Source organism: Hemiscyllium ocellatum, chromosome 25 (assembly GCF_020745735.1).
Source record: "Hemiscyllium ocellatum isolate sHemOce1 chromosome 25, sHemOce1.pat.X.cur, whole genome shotgun sequence".
NCBI classification, from domain to species: domain Eukaryota; kingdom Metazoa; phylum Chordata; class Chondrichthyes; order Orectolobiformes; family Hemiscylliidae; genus Hemiscyllium; species Hemiscyllium ocellatum.
Window position 1 is genome coordinate 30,880,441 of NC_083425.1, and position 17,515 is coordinate 30,897,955.

Here is a 17,515-nt window from a genome sequence, read left to right on the forward strand (position 1 = left end):
CCAGTTCCATCCAGCGTTATTTATCCGATGTGAAAAGAGAAACACTAACCTTCTAAAATGGTTTATTTACTATTATATTCAGGATCTCTTTTAAGACATTGGTCATTTTGCAGCTTGGTCTATTTCACAGTTACAGTGTAGCTTTCTGACAATCATTGATCCTTTAAGATATCCTGATGTCAGAAAATGAGTCCCTTTGCTTCTTGCAGTTTAATGTTGCGCTGAGGAGTTAACTTCATTTGACAGTATTAACAGACAGGACAAATATCTCCATGAGTATAATTTTGGGTCTTAAACCAAAGAATCTGCTCCAAGTGACATAAACTGCATTTGCTAGCACCAAAGATATAGGTCTAATTAGATTAGATTACTTACAGTGTGGAAACAGATCCTTCGGCCCAACAAGTCCACACCGACCCGTCGAAGCGCAATAATGTTTGTATTAAAATACTTAATCCAAAAGCATGCCTGATTTTGGCTCTTCAGCATCATTTAATTAGTACCAATATCGGGATTTTAAAGTTTCAGCAGTTGTGCTCTTGAATGAACCATTAAAGGGAAGATATCATTGGGAAGAATTAACCTGGAGAGGCAGGATGATCACAAAGGAGGCATCCAGGATAGGGATTGCCTGACCAAGTGGGAAGAGGTAGGAAATCAGTAACTCACAGATTTAATATGGGGTCAAGGGAAGTGCACATGAATGTTCCAACTCCCTACTCAAGTCAGTTTATACTTTAAAAGTTAGTTTTTTAGTGAAAGTCTGTATTGCTTTCTTTCCCGCTTTATAGATTGCAGGCACAGAACAGATTTCTCTGAGTGGATCAGGTGCTTGCTTCATGCATGGGCAGTGGATTCCTACATTTGTGCCCACAGCAACATTGTGAGCAAGGCAATTCAAAGTTATAATAAGCATTTAATTCTCACCCATCATATTGATAGACAATATGCCATTTTACTGTCAGAAAACATGGCATGATGTTGAATATCCAATTAGTATACAAGTCAGAGACTTCTGACTCAGTCAGAATGGATGGCAATACATCCAATCATTAGAAGTAGGTGGGAAGATTGAACACTGGGTTTTCCTGCATAGTGTCAACTCAGAACAGGAGTATGACTTTACCAACAGATTTTCTGCCCCTGGAGTTTAACTTGACTAAACAAATTTGTTACAATTGGATGGAAATGCTGAAGAAGAATTTACCGGATGAGGTAGGCCTAATCCACAATCTCAGGTAGCAGGGGTTCTGATTGCCAAGTCAGAGAGGCAATAGCTTCCAAACCAAAGACAGGGTTTTCTGGTTGTTGGGTGTCTGCAAGTATGGCCAATCCAATGGAAGATTGGTGTTAATATGGGAGTCATTGATTATAGTGGTAGAGAGTTTCTGAGTTTGAGCATAGTACTTTGAGATAAAAGGCTCCTACTCCCCCTAGCTTGCAGATTTGCTTCCCAGGGCTGCCTTTGCCTTGCTGCAATTACCTGGTTTTCCAAAACCTAATTGATTACATTAATAGAATGTTCACTCAGCCAAGCAGATTAAATCCAAAGATCCCTGCCTCATTCCCATTGCTAATATAATGTTAATGCCAATCTACCTCTTGGGAGTGAATTTGCTATCCTTGTACCTCCTGAGCAAAATCTTGAGTTTGTAGGTAGTAAGGTTTGAACTGCTTTCCAAGAGTTTCCATCTTGTGGATGTTTAAGCTAAGCCAATCACTCTCGCGATGTAAACATTTTGCCATTTCAAAATTAAATGTTTGAAGTTCTGTTATTGGAATGGAAACAGTAGTTCCTCAGGTTTTCTGGGAAAGGGTGGTTTGGTGGCAAATCAAAGTTTATATACTTACAGGGTTATCTGTAATTGTATTTGAATTATAATTGTATACTGTCTCTTATTAATTTGTTGTTTTTGATGAATTGGATTGAATAATAATTTACAGAGAAAAATCAAAATCTTTGGTGTGTTGCTCCAAAAGCAACAATTGTGCCTCAACTTTGATGGCATTAGCTCTTCAGCAAGAACAATTTCCAATGATACACTTAATGAAATATTTATATTCCAAATAAAACATTTAATGGTGCTTCTATTGTCACTGTACCTTGGAATGACTGCAGCAAATATTCCTGGAATATAGCAAATAGATACTCAAAGATCTCCCAATATATTATTTTGCTTCCTTTGCCATTTTTCTGTATTTCCCTTCTAACTTAAGCTGAAATGCTCAACATTATGTTTAAGTACAACAAGTGGTTGGTCAGTTTTGGATCCCCATCCAAGCAGCCATTCCTAGTGGACTTGCTTCAACTGGTTCTTGGGCTAATGGGGTGAGCTAAATTATGTTCAAGCTCGCTGTCCACTCAAATGAGCTTGGTATGCAGTTGGGAATTGGAAAACAGACTGATTTGCCCAAAAGGTAAGATCAGTTAACTGCAGGTAAATGATGGACTTTCCTTCTCTTCTTGACTTTGTTAATTGCTGGATACGTCAAGAGAAACTGTATTTCAATATTTTATGAGCAGCTTTAAATGTAGAATCTTCCTTCATATTAGTGTTATGCTGCCTTTTATTTATTATTTATTGCTATAGTTCCACTAAGTTTCGCTTATCAAGACAGATAAAGGAGAGGGTCATTTCTTAAGTATATACACAATAAGATGAGAGCTAAAAAGGTAAAGCACAGAGTACAAGCACTACAAAAGGAATATGTTAAGCTCTAATTTTTATTTCCAACTGCAAATCATGTATGATAGAATAAGTATTACCAAATGTTTGCATTGAAAAAAAGCATGGGAACGCATTTTCACTCAGGGAAATTCTTTCAAAAACATTTGTTTCATTTATTATATCAAACAGAAACCCTAAAATTATTTCACCTTCCTTCATTCCACATTTGGTGTTCAATCTCAAATGTAACATGGAGGTAAAATGGCTTCAGGATTCAATCAATCTCTTTGAAGTACTCAAAGATGAGGTGGAATCTCTGAAGAAAGGGTTAACTCTGTTTTTGACTCTACAGATGATACCTGACCTGCTGATTATTTCCAGTTAACATTTTTAGTTTTATTTGGATTTCTAACACCTAAGCTACATTACTCAAATGTTAACAGCCTTGACTAGATCTACAACACTGCACAGTTTAACGTCAGATCTGCTTGTTTTAGAATTTAAAACAAGCATTGCGGACACACAAACCTTTCCATTCAGTATCAATGTATGATAGATGTAGTACCTTTGTAGCTCCCTTAAAGTAGCTGAAATCTTCAAGCTGTGGCCCAACACATATAGAGTGGCTAAGATATCAGCCCATTGTACCAACTCGCCCAATGGGCCTCCTTTTGACACCACAGGGCTGAAGACATCGCCTGCTTCCTCAGTCAAGAAACCCAGGTGGACCAAGATCTGTGAAGGAAAGAAATTCCACACAGTTAAGTTTTCAGAGATTTCATTCAAGTTGGCATTTAGTGGATCAATGTGGATCAGCAATCTGAATCTAATCTATGCAAGTTCTGCCATGATTCACTTTTCTAGAGAGCTAAGAGTTGAAGGGTTCATGCTACAGTGGAGCTCTGAGTTGATTCACCGGTCTGTAATGTCATATTTCTTGGTCTATATTTCACAGTATCTGCATTCACGTAGCACAGAGGTTGACTGCAGAGGTCATTTAAAGCACAAATTTGCACAATAATTAATTGAGAGACCTTTATGTTTCACATTTATTGCATTAATTTTGACTGTGTGCATTTTATTTGCATGCATTAACACAGATGCGGAACTATTTGAGTACAATGCAAAGCACATAACATTTCCCACTGCTTGAATTGTAAATCCGTTTTGCCAGGCCTATCTGTATTGATCAGTAAGGATTAATAAACCGTTAATGAAATGTCAATTTAATATAAATAAAGCATGTAAAAGAGGCATTCTTATTTGATATGTAAGTTTCAAACAGTGTGCAGCAGTGACATGAATAATGATTCAATAATATAGCAGCATGACCAACCATGTCTAGGAATAGAAGATTTTCATCTTGCTTTTAATGAAACCTTTGATAAGTCATTGTGAAGGTCTGTAATGTAATAGATGTGCCATTTGGAATAGCACCACCTGGCTCTTACAGCCACTAAATATTTCATTTTTAGAGAACATTCCTCCCCATTTCCTCCCATTTTGAAGGAGATAGCTGTTTGCAGATATGAATAGACAGTGAATACAAACCAAACGCTTCAATCAGAGAGGAAGGGAAAGACCATGATAGTAACAACCTGGGATTCCACCCATTGGTAGTCAATCAGAAAGCACTATTGTACAGTGCCTGGAGGTTCCCTAGTCCCAGCCAAACATGATTCATTCAGAGAGAACAGAAGAAGGAAAAGAAATTCTTTATAGAAATAAAATCATCTTTATACAAAAGCATCTTTACAGTTGAATCATGCAATATGTAAGTTAGGTTAAAAACTCCACCAGCAGATGCCTTGAACTGAATAACAATTCAAAGTACTCAAAGTGTGTTATAGATCACTGAATAGTTTAATATTTGAAATCCTTTTTAGAGTACTATCTAGACTCTATTGCCACATGGCTTGCGGCTACAGATTCTATTGTGGACACTGGAGAAATAGCTATTATGCCTCTTCTTGGTGTTCACAGTGTGGAGGTGCTAATGTTGGACTAGGGTGGACAAAATCAGAAGTCACATGACACCACGTTCTAGCCCACCAGGTTTATTTGAAATCACAAGCTTTCATGGTGTCATTCCTTTGTCAGGTGAATCACAAACTTTCAGAGCACTGAAATTAAATTTGACTGGAAGTGAAATTAATTGGCAAAATTTTGATACATGATCACAATAGTTTTGTTCATGTACATAAGGCAAAAAATCAAGTCTTATGCTTTAAATGATGACGCACACATCAAAATTATCCTTGTCTCACATATTGACATTAATTTATATAGACACAAATATACAAGGAATTACAAATTTCCCCTAGACTATTTCATTATTCTCCATTTTTAGAGTTATAAAACAGGATGATGGAATCATGAAGCAGTACAGCACAGATGGAGGCCATTCCTATTTCCATTAAGAATGTGCCATTTGTAGTCTGTTATCTTTTTATATTTCTTTATTTTGGATTGTGGACCAAAGTAGGAAAAGACATGTTTTAAACCAAGAACTGTAAACAAGTTACTGCATTTTTTAAAAAGAAGGTACAGGAACTCATTGTGAGTTGTGTTACGCTGTTGCTTTACTCAATTATTTGGGGAAGATGTCAAAAATGTCACAGTCCCAAGGGTGTGCGTTCAGTGACCTAAAACACACTTAGAGTACTTTTAATCATTATGTAGTTCAAGGCCTCCACTGGTGGAGCTTTTAATCTAACGTATGTATCACATGATTTAGCTGTAAAGATGCTTTTGTATAAAGATGACTCTTTCTTTCTATAAAGAATTTCTTTCCCTCCTTTGTTCTCTCTGAATGAATCATGTTCAATTCGCCCAGAGATAGACTGTGCAATCGATCGACAATCAGAACCAGTTGTGGAGCCATCAGAACAGCAACAACTCTCCGTCTGGTTCGAGGACAGGTAGACAGTTTATGTGCAAAAAATGTCAGAGCAGAAGGGCTCCAGACTGAAAAAGACAGCAAATAGCAATGTTTTAAAGTTTAAAAGGAGCTGTCCTTGGTTAAGTTAAGATGTTATTGTCAGTGCAGAGTCCCACCACAGTCATACAAGGGCAACCAATTTTAATTGTATATAGTCAGTCAGCCATTTGGGATGATCAGGGTCAGAAGCTCCATTTTACTGGAATCTGGGCAGTCAGCCATGCTCAGTCCTGTAGATCCAATCCAATTACTATAGAGAGTCATGGTAAGTCAGATAGAGAGTGGCATAGAGATCACTCAGGGATCCAGTCACTCATCAGTTTGTTGGGGTTGACCCACAGTCTGTCGTGAACATCTGCTCAGTGAAAATCAAGGGGGTTATGAAGGGCCATTACTCTGGTAGGAACGTTGGGTAAGTCAATTGTGAAGATTTGGAGGCATCATGCTGGGATGCATAAAGGACAATAATTGTGAAGAGGGGTACTCAACATAGGTGTGGGAGATGATAGTGCATTTGAGGACATGGGTAACTGCAGGAGTGTCGGGGGGTCATTGACATTCACAAGAACCTTGGCATTGATTGGGTTGGGACAGTTCAGAACAATGGTTGACGTGGCTTTGTGTGGGACCAGGGATAATGATGGAGATGAAGACTTAAAGGAAAATGGATGGGAACGTGTGCAGACTCTGAATAGTGCTGACAGGAAGTGCAAGGAAGAAAGGAATATGCAGTTTTAGGGAGTGGCCTCCTAATTACCAGATTGAGCCCGTGACTGACTGTGTCAAACCTGATCTGATTTGCCTTTCACCCTCAGCCGAATGCAAACATGCAATGAAAATACAAACTGGCTGCGAACACACTAGACTGGGTGGAATTAGGTTGTTTTTTTCTTGTCTGAGCACTCAAGATTTGCTTATGAGTGATGTAAGGCCCTTCACAGGGTTCAATTAATGCCTTAATTGGGCACTTTGACAGTATGGGTTAAAGACATCTGTAATAACAACAATGTTAAATGCATACAGGGTCTAATCTATGGGATACAAATCCTGATCACATGCAATCACATTACAGATTAATTACAGTCCTCTCTGTGAAGCTGAAGCAATCACAGATGGCCTTAAGAGTCACCTGCAGGTAACAATTCACAAAAACAATCCAAGATCTCAGTCTGCACAAGAACACAGAGCTGGTTTCCTCTCAGCTTCAATGGCTGGTGATTACCAAGTTGCAATGCTGCCTTTCTTGGCTGGTGTGGGGAGGGGTGGGGGCGTAGGTGGTAGTCAATGTTTCAGTAATACTATACAGTTCCTGTATTTATGTGACATGGCTTGTGTTGTATAATCAGAATAAGGTCTCTATGTCAATGATTTGTGTAGATGGAATTCCATAGCCCAACTTGTCAGTGTCCTCCACACCCCATGTCTGAAGGATGATGCCAAACCCATCATGTGAGCAGTCAGCATTTACATCGTTCATGCATCAACAAGAACCTGTTCTGTTTGTGATGGGCCTCATATAGGTTTCATTGGAAGCATGACAAATGGAGCCAGTCACAGGAGGGGTCATTCTTGCTGTAGCCATCCTGCCAGAAAGGCACAGAGTAATGGAGATGTTACAGATGTGCCAGTCAGGTCAAGACTAGACACAACTTCCAGTAGCTGCCAAACAGCCTCCACATGAAAAGATCATAGCTGCAGGTCCCTTCAGAATGTATAGGAGATCCAAAGCCAATTGCCCTTGGTGTCATTACCTCTGGACGCACAAGGTACATTGCTGCTGCATAGAGTCTTGGAGATGTACAGCGAGGATGTCTCAGCTCACCCTTACAACAGTTGTAGACGGACCTATGACCTGAAGGGCTAAGTGGTCATCCTGTCTCAGTGGATATCGAGGTCACAGCTGCACCAAACATTTATGAAACTGGCTGCTGCCAAAGATTATCTGGGACCCCTGTGTGGGATCTCTCAAGCTGCAACCCACAAATATATTAAAGTTGTTAGCAATGCAAGAAGTGTTATCAAGATCATCCTGTTTCATCTTGTTTCCCCATGATGAGGTCATTGCTACAGCCAAGCAGTGTGCTTCGCCAACATAGAATCATAGAATCCCTACAGGGGTGTGGAAGCATTTGGCTCATCAAGTTGACAACAACCTTTGAAGAGCACCCCACCCAAACCCACGAGCTACTCTATCCTTGCATTTCACATGACTAATTCACCTAACCTACACATTCCTGGACACTATGGACAATTTAGCATGCCTTACAACAGCTGTAGACGGACCTATGACCTGAAGGGCTAAGTGATCATCCTGTCTCAGTGGATATCGAGGTCACAGCTGCACCAAACAGCTAGCCTGCACATCTTTGGACTGTGGGAGGAAACCAGAGCACCTAGAAGAAAATCACACAGACATGGGGAGAATGTGCTAACTCCACACAGACAGCCACCCAAAGGTGGAATTGAATCTGCGTCTTTGGCACTGTGAGGCAGCAATGCTAACCAATGAGCCACCATTCTGCTTCCTCCTCGCGCACTGATCCACAGTCTATGCACATAGCATATTGAGAGCACCATAATGCAGCAGATTTCATCAAGAGATCTGCTTCTATTCCACCAACGTGCAATTCTTCTGTGATCAACCTTACTGCATCTTAAAAGTCTGCACCAAAATACCCTAGGAGCTCCCTGAGAACTCTCACATTTTTGGCTTGTTTCAAAGTTATAAAGTTTGCTACTGGGAGACCATACATGACAACTCCATTAGTCAACCCTCTCTGAGGCCGTGCATTGATACACCTTGGTCCTGGAGGAATGTTGTCTCATTTTTATTGTACCAGCTGTGTATGGTAGAAATGACAAACAAAGTTACTCTACTATGCCATGCATTCTTCCACCAGGGCTATTATAGTACAAACAATGGGACAACAGACAGCAGGCAGCGGGCAAGGAGGGGCCATGATTGCCACTAAAGAGTTGGAAGAACAACAGCAATCTTCCAGGAGGAAGGTAAGGATGTAGAACAGGAGGAACACTACCTTTAATATGATACAGGGCTGTAGTGCAGGCACAACAAACTAGACAGGACTTGTTCACAGCAGGTTCCAGCAGATGTGAGTAAAAAGTGAGGTCTGCAGATGCTGGAGATCAGCGCTGAAAATGTGCTGCTGGTTAAAGCACAGCAGGTTAGGCAGCATCCAAGGAACAGGAAATTCGACGTTTCGGGCCAGAGCCCTGATGAAGGGTTCTGCTTTTCAGCTCCAGCAGATGTGAGCTGAGGACAGTGATCACTCATCGATTGCAGATTCATTGTTGCTCAAAAATCAAACAGTCCCTGTCTGTTTCCAGAAGCAAATGCAGCTTTCTTACATTTGTTTTTTTTTCTTTGCTTTACAGTTTTTCAATGAAAGTTTACATTTTCAACCTTTTGAAGGCTTCCCAGCTTGTGATGTTCCCATATTGAACAATGAGGAGTTGCGCTGGACTATAAGGAAAGAGTAGCAGTCCCTTAGACAGGGTTCTGAGATGATACGGCATTAATGATGGGTAGCCTGTGTAACTTTACTTTGGTTGCTGCAATTACAATGATAGGCAAAAAGACAGTGATGATGGAAAATAGCAATACATTGATGAATTTGAGCTTATATTTACACTGAATGGTCGCCTATTCCACCAATGTGACCTTGCTCCTCTCCCACTATGTGCACTGTGAAGAGCAGCTTCTGGCTGTCAGTGCACAGCTGAGCTTTAAATATGTTGGTGGCGCTGGAAATCTCATGAGATCTTGGTGGTGATGAGTAACATCCAACGTTGATGAGTGTACAATAGAACATGAAGCATCAGAGAGTCACATTGTATAATAATGGGGCAAGCAGTAGAAAATAATGTGAGTTAACTTACTGGAGGTCATGAAGAGAAACCCTTCATGAAAATCCCTTAAGTTGACAGCTAATTGTCAATAAAGTTCAGTCAAATGTTTCGATCCATTATGACACTTTTTCAGAGTTCTATTGGATTGGAAATGTTACATACTTTGGTATTGGTCAAACATGGTAGGTCAAGTGGCTTCCTATTTCATTCTTTGATGCTCTGGTCATATACATTATGCATTTCATTAAATACGAAAGCAGTAATTTAGTTTTCTCACCTGTACTTTAAACTACAGTTGTCCAAGCTTTCCATTGGGATATAGTGGTTGCAGAAATGCATCTTCAAAGTTGGACTGTGGGACTCATTTGAAGCCCAATGCACTGACTATCCAGGGATTGCTTGTGAAGTTTAAACTTCCGATGGGTAACTTAAAACATTTAGAGTCCTATGGAAATGTCTCCAATTCTGGGTTAGAGTCAGAGATTTCAGAGGGTTCTGACTCATTTACCTGAATAGCCAGCCTGGCAAAAATTAGTTTGGACTGAGCCTAACTAAAGACTGCTCTAACTTCTGAGTAACAATAAAACTGACTCACTCTGTTAACCCTGTCACTCCATTCCCACACTCACAAACAATAACATCCCCTGACCTGACCCTGCATCCCCACAACCTGACCCCAACTTCCACCTAACCAACCGTAACCTTTCATTTACTCATTGGCCATGTTAAATTCTCATTAACTCACCTACCAACTGATCCATTCATCCATCTGCCACCCTAATTCCTCACTTATTTGCCTGTACCCAACCCCTTTACCCACCCGGGCCTTGAAAGGTAAGAACCTTCTATATTGTCCTAATTATTTGTTTGTGCAATATATTTATACAATCTTGCTTGTTTAATAAATTATAATTATTTCATAAATACTTGTTAGTTAAGGCACAAATGAAGACTCTATTGTAATAAATTAAGAATTCTTAAATTGTTGGCGTGTATAAGCAAAAGCAATTGATGGTTCCAAACGCCTAAATTTTAAACATGGCATCCTACTCCTTCATCCATATGCACTCTGCCCTCTCACCTACATAGCTGCTATTCTTTACCCACTAATGTTACACACATATTTCTTCTTTCCAAGGCTAATCAGAGACTTTGAGACCTTTAGACCCTGGAATATGGTAGCTAAGAGTATGGAAAGGCAGTGTAGTTTGGCCTTTCATACTGAACTACACTAAGCTGAAGGCTCTCAGATCAGGGACATTCCATGTTTCTCAAGAGACCTGAATTTGAAATTTGGTGTAAAAGATGAGCAATCTGACAGTGTTTGCTACTCCTTGGAAGATTCAGTCTATGGTGTTGGATAAACTTCTGATATTATCAATAGGTTAGTTAAAAATACCAAACACCTATCCTTCAAAATTGTTCAATTTATGCATAGAACCAAGAAAATATAATAAAATGCCAATCAGCAATGTTTGAAACAGGCAACTCTTTAGATAAATGCTTCGTATTCACAGGACCATATGTAAATGTAATTTGTTGTTATTGTTTTTGTTTCATGAATGCTGATAGATCTCTAGCACCTTGTTCAAGTGAGTTTCCACATTCATGAGTCTAGAAAGTGAGTGTTGGCCTCAACTGATGGTGGACATGCATCATTTAAAAAGATTGGTTATTTCTGCACCTTTTATCAGATATAAAATTTCCCGGAGTCTTTTTTGTCCCCAACTCATCTTGGCTATCTTGAACAGAAGCAATCTGGTAGGTCATTCCTGGCCCTTTCCCAGCCCAAAGCACTGAGATTTATCAAAATATCCAACTGTGTAAGTGGCTGTGAGCAACTACAAGAGCAAGCCATAGATCAAACAAATGTGTTCTGTACTGTGTGGTTTAGGATCAAACCATGTGGCACATCTAATCTCTAAATATGGTCATACAAATGTGAAGCTCACTTATAACTGTTATATTTAATACTTCCAAATTATCCCTGTGAACTCTCGTTTAGTAACTTGCATTTTGTCAATCATTGCAGCTCCTTTAAAAGACAAAAAGTTACACATGTCGATTTCTGCAGTAAACTGGTGAGACACCAAAGAGAAGTAAATAGCAGATTAGCACTTGACAGAATAGATGTTTGTATATGGGTATCAAATCAACAGAGGTAATGAAAATAAATTTTATACACCTTTCATTAAGAGAAATACTACTCTTCAAGCTGAAAAGCATCATTTAATGGACTGAAATAAAACAAAGAACTGTAGATGCTGAAGAACTGAAACAAAAACAGAAATTGCTGGAGAAACTCATCAGGCCTGGCAGCATTGGTGGGAAGACAGCAGGGTTAATATTTCAAGTCTTATGACTCTTTATTAGAAACAAATAGACTGAATTGTATAAACCATTTAAATAGAGTCTTTTTCACATAACCTTTCATGTACAACATTACTTGCCTATTCTTATGTAATATATATACTTTGGTGGCTGGAAAATGCTTTCAAACTGGTCTTTTTTGTCATTCATTTGTGGGATGTGGGTGTCATTGTCCAGGCCAGCATTTATTGCCAATCTGCAGTTGCCCTTGAGAAGGTGGTGGTGAGCTCTTTCTTGAACTGCCGCAGTCCCTGTGTCGTAGGTAGACCCACAATGCCATTAGGGAGGGAATTTCAAGAATGGCGGTATATTTCTGAGTCAGCATGATGAGTGGCTTGAGGGGAACTTGCTGATTGTAGTGTTCTCATATATCTGTTGCCTTTGTATTTCTTGATGGTAGTGGTCATGGGTTTGGAAGGTGCTATCTAAAGGTTTTTGGTGAATTTCTGCAGTGTTTCTTGTAGACAGCACATACATCTGTTACTGAGCATCAGTGCTGCAGGGAGTTAATGGTTTGGATGTGGAGCAATATTAAAGATCACTTCATTTCCCAAAAGAAAATGGAACAAGTTCCCTACTGATTCAGGATCAATTGGTACTTTTAAGAAAGCAAGATCAATATCTGCTGAGAACTAGGATTGAGGACTGTAAGAATGCTTAATAATATTACTTGCATTTTTGATGTAGCAATTAGAAAGTAAACTATGTGATAAGCAGGTAAAGTGAGAGGGAATATAGACTTTTAATGATGTTTGATGGTACTTTCTGACTGGATTTTCTTACATCCCTAGATTTCTTTATACATACGAAGAAGTTGAATAATTCAGTGCAGAGAATAAAGCACACCAGGCACGGTGGCACAGTGGTTAGCACTGCTGCCTCACAGCGCCAGAGACCCGCGTTCAATTCACGCCTCAGGCGACTGACTGTGTGGAGTTTGCACGTTCTCCCCGTGTCTGCGTGGGTTTCCTCCGGGTGCTCCGGTTTCCTCCCACAGTCCAAAGATGTGCGGGTCAGGTGAATTGGCCATGCTAAATTGCCCGTAGTGTTAGGTAAGGGGTAAATGTATGGGTGGGTTGCGCTTCGGCGGGTCGGTGTGGACTTGTTGGGCCGAAGGGCCTGTTTCCACACTGTAAGTAATCTAATCTTAAAAAAAAACTTATCAAAGACAATACTCTTATTATGTTGTGGCTAAACGGATGTTGTTGATCAGAGTTATACCTGAATCAATACCATGCCTATTCAAATTTCAATGTCTATTCACCTTCTTCCGTTGCCTCTTTCTCATCTCAAGTTTCTCTCTGAGGCTCTGAACTGCCAAAATCCATTGTGTTGACAATCTCCGGATTCTCTTTTTCATGAATATTAGCGATTCCTTTCCACTGCCCATGAGTTCAAGAAGTTGCGTGAAGTCCATTCGATAGAACGCCTGCTGCTATGAAAGAAAAGCGACAGTGAAATTGCCACAAGTAACAGTGACTGAGTTTCCTATTAACTCCAGTTTGGATTATCGGAAGTTGGTCTTTCACCTATTCATTCAGGCAGCATCCCAGTCTGTTGCAAAGAAAGTATCAATAGAAGGCATACTATTACAGAGCACATCACAGGATTTTGTCATTTCCTTTGTGCATTTTTCACCCTTATCAAACAAAAAAAAACAGCAAAAATTTCTATTGTGTGCAAAGGCATATCGGAAATGGAAATACATAAGAGGATTATATCTTTGGCCAGCCAAGTTAAAGCATTACATTTTAGGAAGGAAATGAGAACTCTGAAAAGTTTATTGTTGTGATTCACTGGAATGATGCAGCAAATAAGAGACTGTTGTAATGAACAATTGCTTGAAATTGTTTGTCTTTCTTATTTATAATGGAATTTCAGGATGGAATCTAACAGAGCTTTTTTATACTTACACATATTTTTGAGAAGATAAATAGCGAACGATTTAAGGAGTCAATAAAAAGAAACATAAACTCAATATTGTCATAAGCAATGTAAAGAGAACATTTTCACATATGGAATACAATATGGACTTCCTTACCATGACTGGCTGCCAGGACAAGAATAAAACATTATTTAAAACAAAGGTAGATAGATACTTAAAAATAATGAATATACAAATGAAAAGGAAAGACAAAAGAGTGAAGAGATAGAAATAAAGATAACCCCAATTGAAAGTTCAGGGTTGGATTTTACAAAGGGGGATGTGGACAGCTCACACTCCCCCATAATGGAAAATCGATGGCAGCTGATGGACCTTAAAGAAGTCGACCCCCCACTGCCATAGCAGGCTGCAGGTTAGTTAACATGGTAGAAACTGGAACCTCTACCCACTGTGGAAGGAGGCCCAATCCTCTGGAGCTGTAGCCACAGCAAGGAGCTTAGAGTGGGTATTACCAGGACTCCAACCAATCTGATAAAGAGGGCCCTAGGGATCTGTGACTTGGACAAGTTGAACATGTTGGGTGGAGAAGGTTTGACCATCTTAGGGAGGGGGATGAGAGGGGTGAAAGGTGGGTTTTGGAGAATGCACAAAGAGCATGTCCCCTGTATTATGGTAATACTTTGGGGGGAGGTAAGAAGGAGGTGGGTTGGGCATCTGTCTAATTTTATATGTTCTAACACTTCCCACAGAAAATGCATTTGGAAGTGATCGTAAAATTGAGCCATGACTATCAGTAAATGTGCAATGGATCAAATTACCACTTTCTACGTTGCTTTTTTCTAAGCAAATGAATAGTGGGGAAATATAAGACCGCAGGAAATTGGAATGGGAATAGGCCATTCAGCCCCTCAAATCTGCTTTGCCATTCAGTAGGATCATGGCTGATCATGTCCCTGCCTTTACCCATAACCTTCGACTCCTTATTGATCAATGACCTATCTATCTCAACGTTAAATATACACATGGACTCTGCCCTCACAGCTGTCTGTGGCAAGGGGTTATGAAGACCCTCAATCCTCTGAGCAAAGAAATTCATTCTTAGCTCAGTCTTAAATTGGAGGCCCTTAACTCTGAGACTATGCTCCCGGTCTTAAACCCTCCCAAGAGGGGAATCATCCTCTCCACAGTTACTCTGTCAAGCCCCTGAAGAATACAATATGTTTCAATGAGATCACTTCTCATTCTTCTAACATTTAATAACTAGAGTCCCTTTGCTCATAAAACAATCTCTCCATACTGAGAATCATCCTAGTGAAACTTTACTGAACTGCCTCCAATGAAATGATATATTTCCTTTAATAAGATTTTAATAATAAAACTGCTCACAGTATCCGGATACGGTCTCACCAGCACCTTGTTCCATTGCAACAAGACTTCCTATTGTTATTGTCCAAATAAATAAAGGCCAACATTCCACTAGCCTTCCTAATTACCTGCTGCATTTGTGTGTTCACTTTCTGAGTTTCATGCATAAATCCCCAAGTCCTTTTCATTCTGCAATTTCTTTCCATTTAAGTAAAACTGTGTTCTTTTGCTGTCCCTTCCGAAATGAACAACTTCACACTTTCCCACAAAATTTCAACCATTTGCCAACTTTTTGCCCACTTACTTTTGCCATGCAGAAAACTGTTTTCTTCCCTCTTAAAATAAGCTACATTTGTTTGCATATTGTTACATGTCCTTATGTACTCGTAGACAGATATTTGTATATTCCCTCAGCTACCATTGATTATTTTATTGACTACTTTAAGACTGTTAATAAATGGTGGTCATGAAAAAAAACATACTTTTGTCAAATTCCTCAAGTTGCAATTTGAAATTCTATTTAATTAAATTCTGTATTAAGTTCAGAACCCAACATTACAGTTAATAGTATATCTTCATAAGGTAGCACCAGAAACATATCCACGATTTCTGCTCTCCAAATTTCCCACATGAGCTGGTCCTATATATATATATCCCTAATATTATTATTCATATGTTCCATTCACCTCCGAAGGTGAACTATGGTGTTGTTATGATACTAAGGGCATTTTTGACTTTTAATTACAAAATGTATGTTGTTTAAAAAGAGGACTGCAGAGAAATTAGTAATTGCAGTTGCATAAAGAATATCTGTGGGACCAGTGGGGTGTAACACCTGAAGGTATCAGAGAAACTTCAAAACAGACTGGACTGTGATTTCTTATTACTATAATTAAATGAGGGGCTAATGACCCATGGTTCGACAGCAAGCCAATCCTTGCAGATTATGTCCTAAACTGCAGACACTTGTTATGTTCCTTTTAAGAACAAACAAGTACACAAGTAAAAAAAAATGCCATTTCCAATTCTGCTGGAGTAGACTAGTGGGACCAAATGCTGTATTGTATACCTGCATTGGGAGTATTTGTGAACTGTGAAGGTCACAATTGCAGAATGAGCCCCTAGTTGGCCCTAATTTGTAGGTAAAGACTCTCTCAATCTGAGTGCTGCAAAGCAGTTTAGAAAAGGAATCAGGATGAAGGAACTTTAATCAGCCTACGAAATCAAGAATCTCAAAAAGCTGTTTAATTACCAGTAAGCTCTACTGCAATGGTCACAATGTTCAGCTATTCATTCTTCATGAGCTGTTCAAAGAATGAACCAAATATCTCTTTTTATTAAAAAAAACTTTTACTTTCTTAAACTCACTTCTTAGTCTTAATTTGCATGCATTGTATTGTGCTACTAATTTGTCTTACATTTCGTAATTAATATTCCATCGTTTTTAACTTAAGAAAGCCTGGTTAAATTGACTCCTTTTAAAATTTAAGTTAATTTGGGTCTGGGAGAAAGGTATCCAAGAGGAAAGGATCCTTTTATCAATGGGCTTTATTGCAAAAAGTCAAGAGGATGGGGTGAATGTAGTGATCATAACAAGGTTAATTCCTGATGAAGGGCTAATGCTTGAAAAGTCAATTCTCCTGCTCCTTGGTGCTTTACCAGCACCACACTCTTCAACTCTGATCCCCAGCATCTGCAGTGCTCACTTACAGCAAGGTCAGTCGAGTGGACCTCACAGTATAAGAGTTCCCTGTTTGGGACTGTTAACATGGTCAGGGAGCCCTGGCTGACAGATATAAACAGGACTGTCAAAGTTTCTGTTCACTCTAAGAGCTGGTTTTGGGGAAGCTGAACCAGTGTTAATTATTATGCATGTGTGAATCAAAGTGATGTGAGATTGGTCTCTGTGGAGTTAGTTCAGTGAATAAAGAGGGAAAGCCAGTTCATCCCTCCTCAGCCAGGAGCTTCACAGTTTGGGCTGTCCCATCGAGAACCACAATAAATTGTGGCATCTCACCAGGGTCTGGTTGGAGCAGTAAGTAATTCCACTCCAGTCTGTAATAGGTTGGTGGATGACAAAAATGACACAACTCTACTTTGAGGAAAAGCTAGTTGTAAAATTTCTGTAACTATGTCTGTGCTTATTCAAAACAAGCCCTCAATCATTGACAGGCCAGTTACCAAGGGCTGTAAATACAATTTTGTACCTTATCTCATTCAGATGTTTCCTTTTAACTTGCACGACAACTCAAGCATGAAATAGTAGTGCAATCCACAAACAGGATGTATGGAACAAAAATAAAGCCTGTTTTTCTGTAAAGCATTTCAAATTTCAGAAATATTGGAAAATATAATCAAAGCACAAATTAAAATTGTACTTTAAATATTACAACAATACAAACAAGGCTAAAAAGC

General features: G+C 39.3%; 1 protein-coding gene across 1 annotated transcript in view; it reads right to left on the reverse strand.

The window, feature by feature from the left end:
- Positions 1-17,515, reverse strand: part of LOC132827975 (alpha-1,6-mannosylglycoprotein 6-beta-N-acetylglucosaminyltransferase B) — an 860,566-nt gene that overhangs the window by 314,916 nt on the left and 528,135 nt on the right. The window contains exons 9-10 of the mRNA XM_060844829.1: positions 13,115-13,285; positions 3,235-3,404 (exon numbers count right to left, since the gene is read on the reverse strand). Of these exons, the coding sequence (XP_060700812.1) occupies positions 3,235-3,404; positions 13,115-13,285 (341 nt within the window). The remainder of the gene's footprint in view (positions 1-3,234; positions 3,405-13,114; positions 13,286-17,515) is intronic.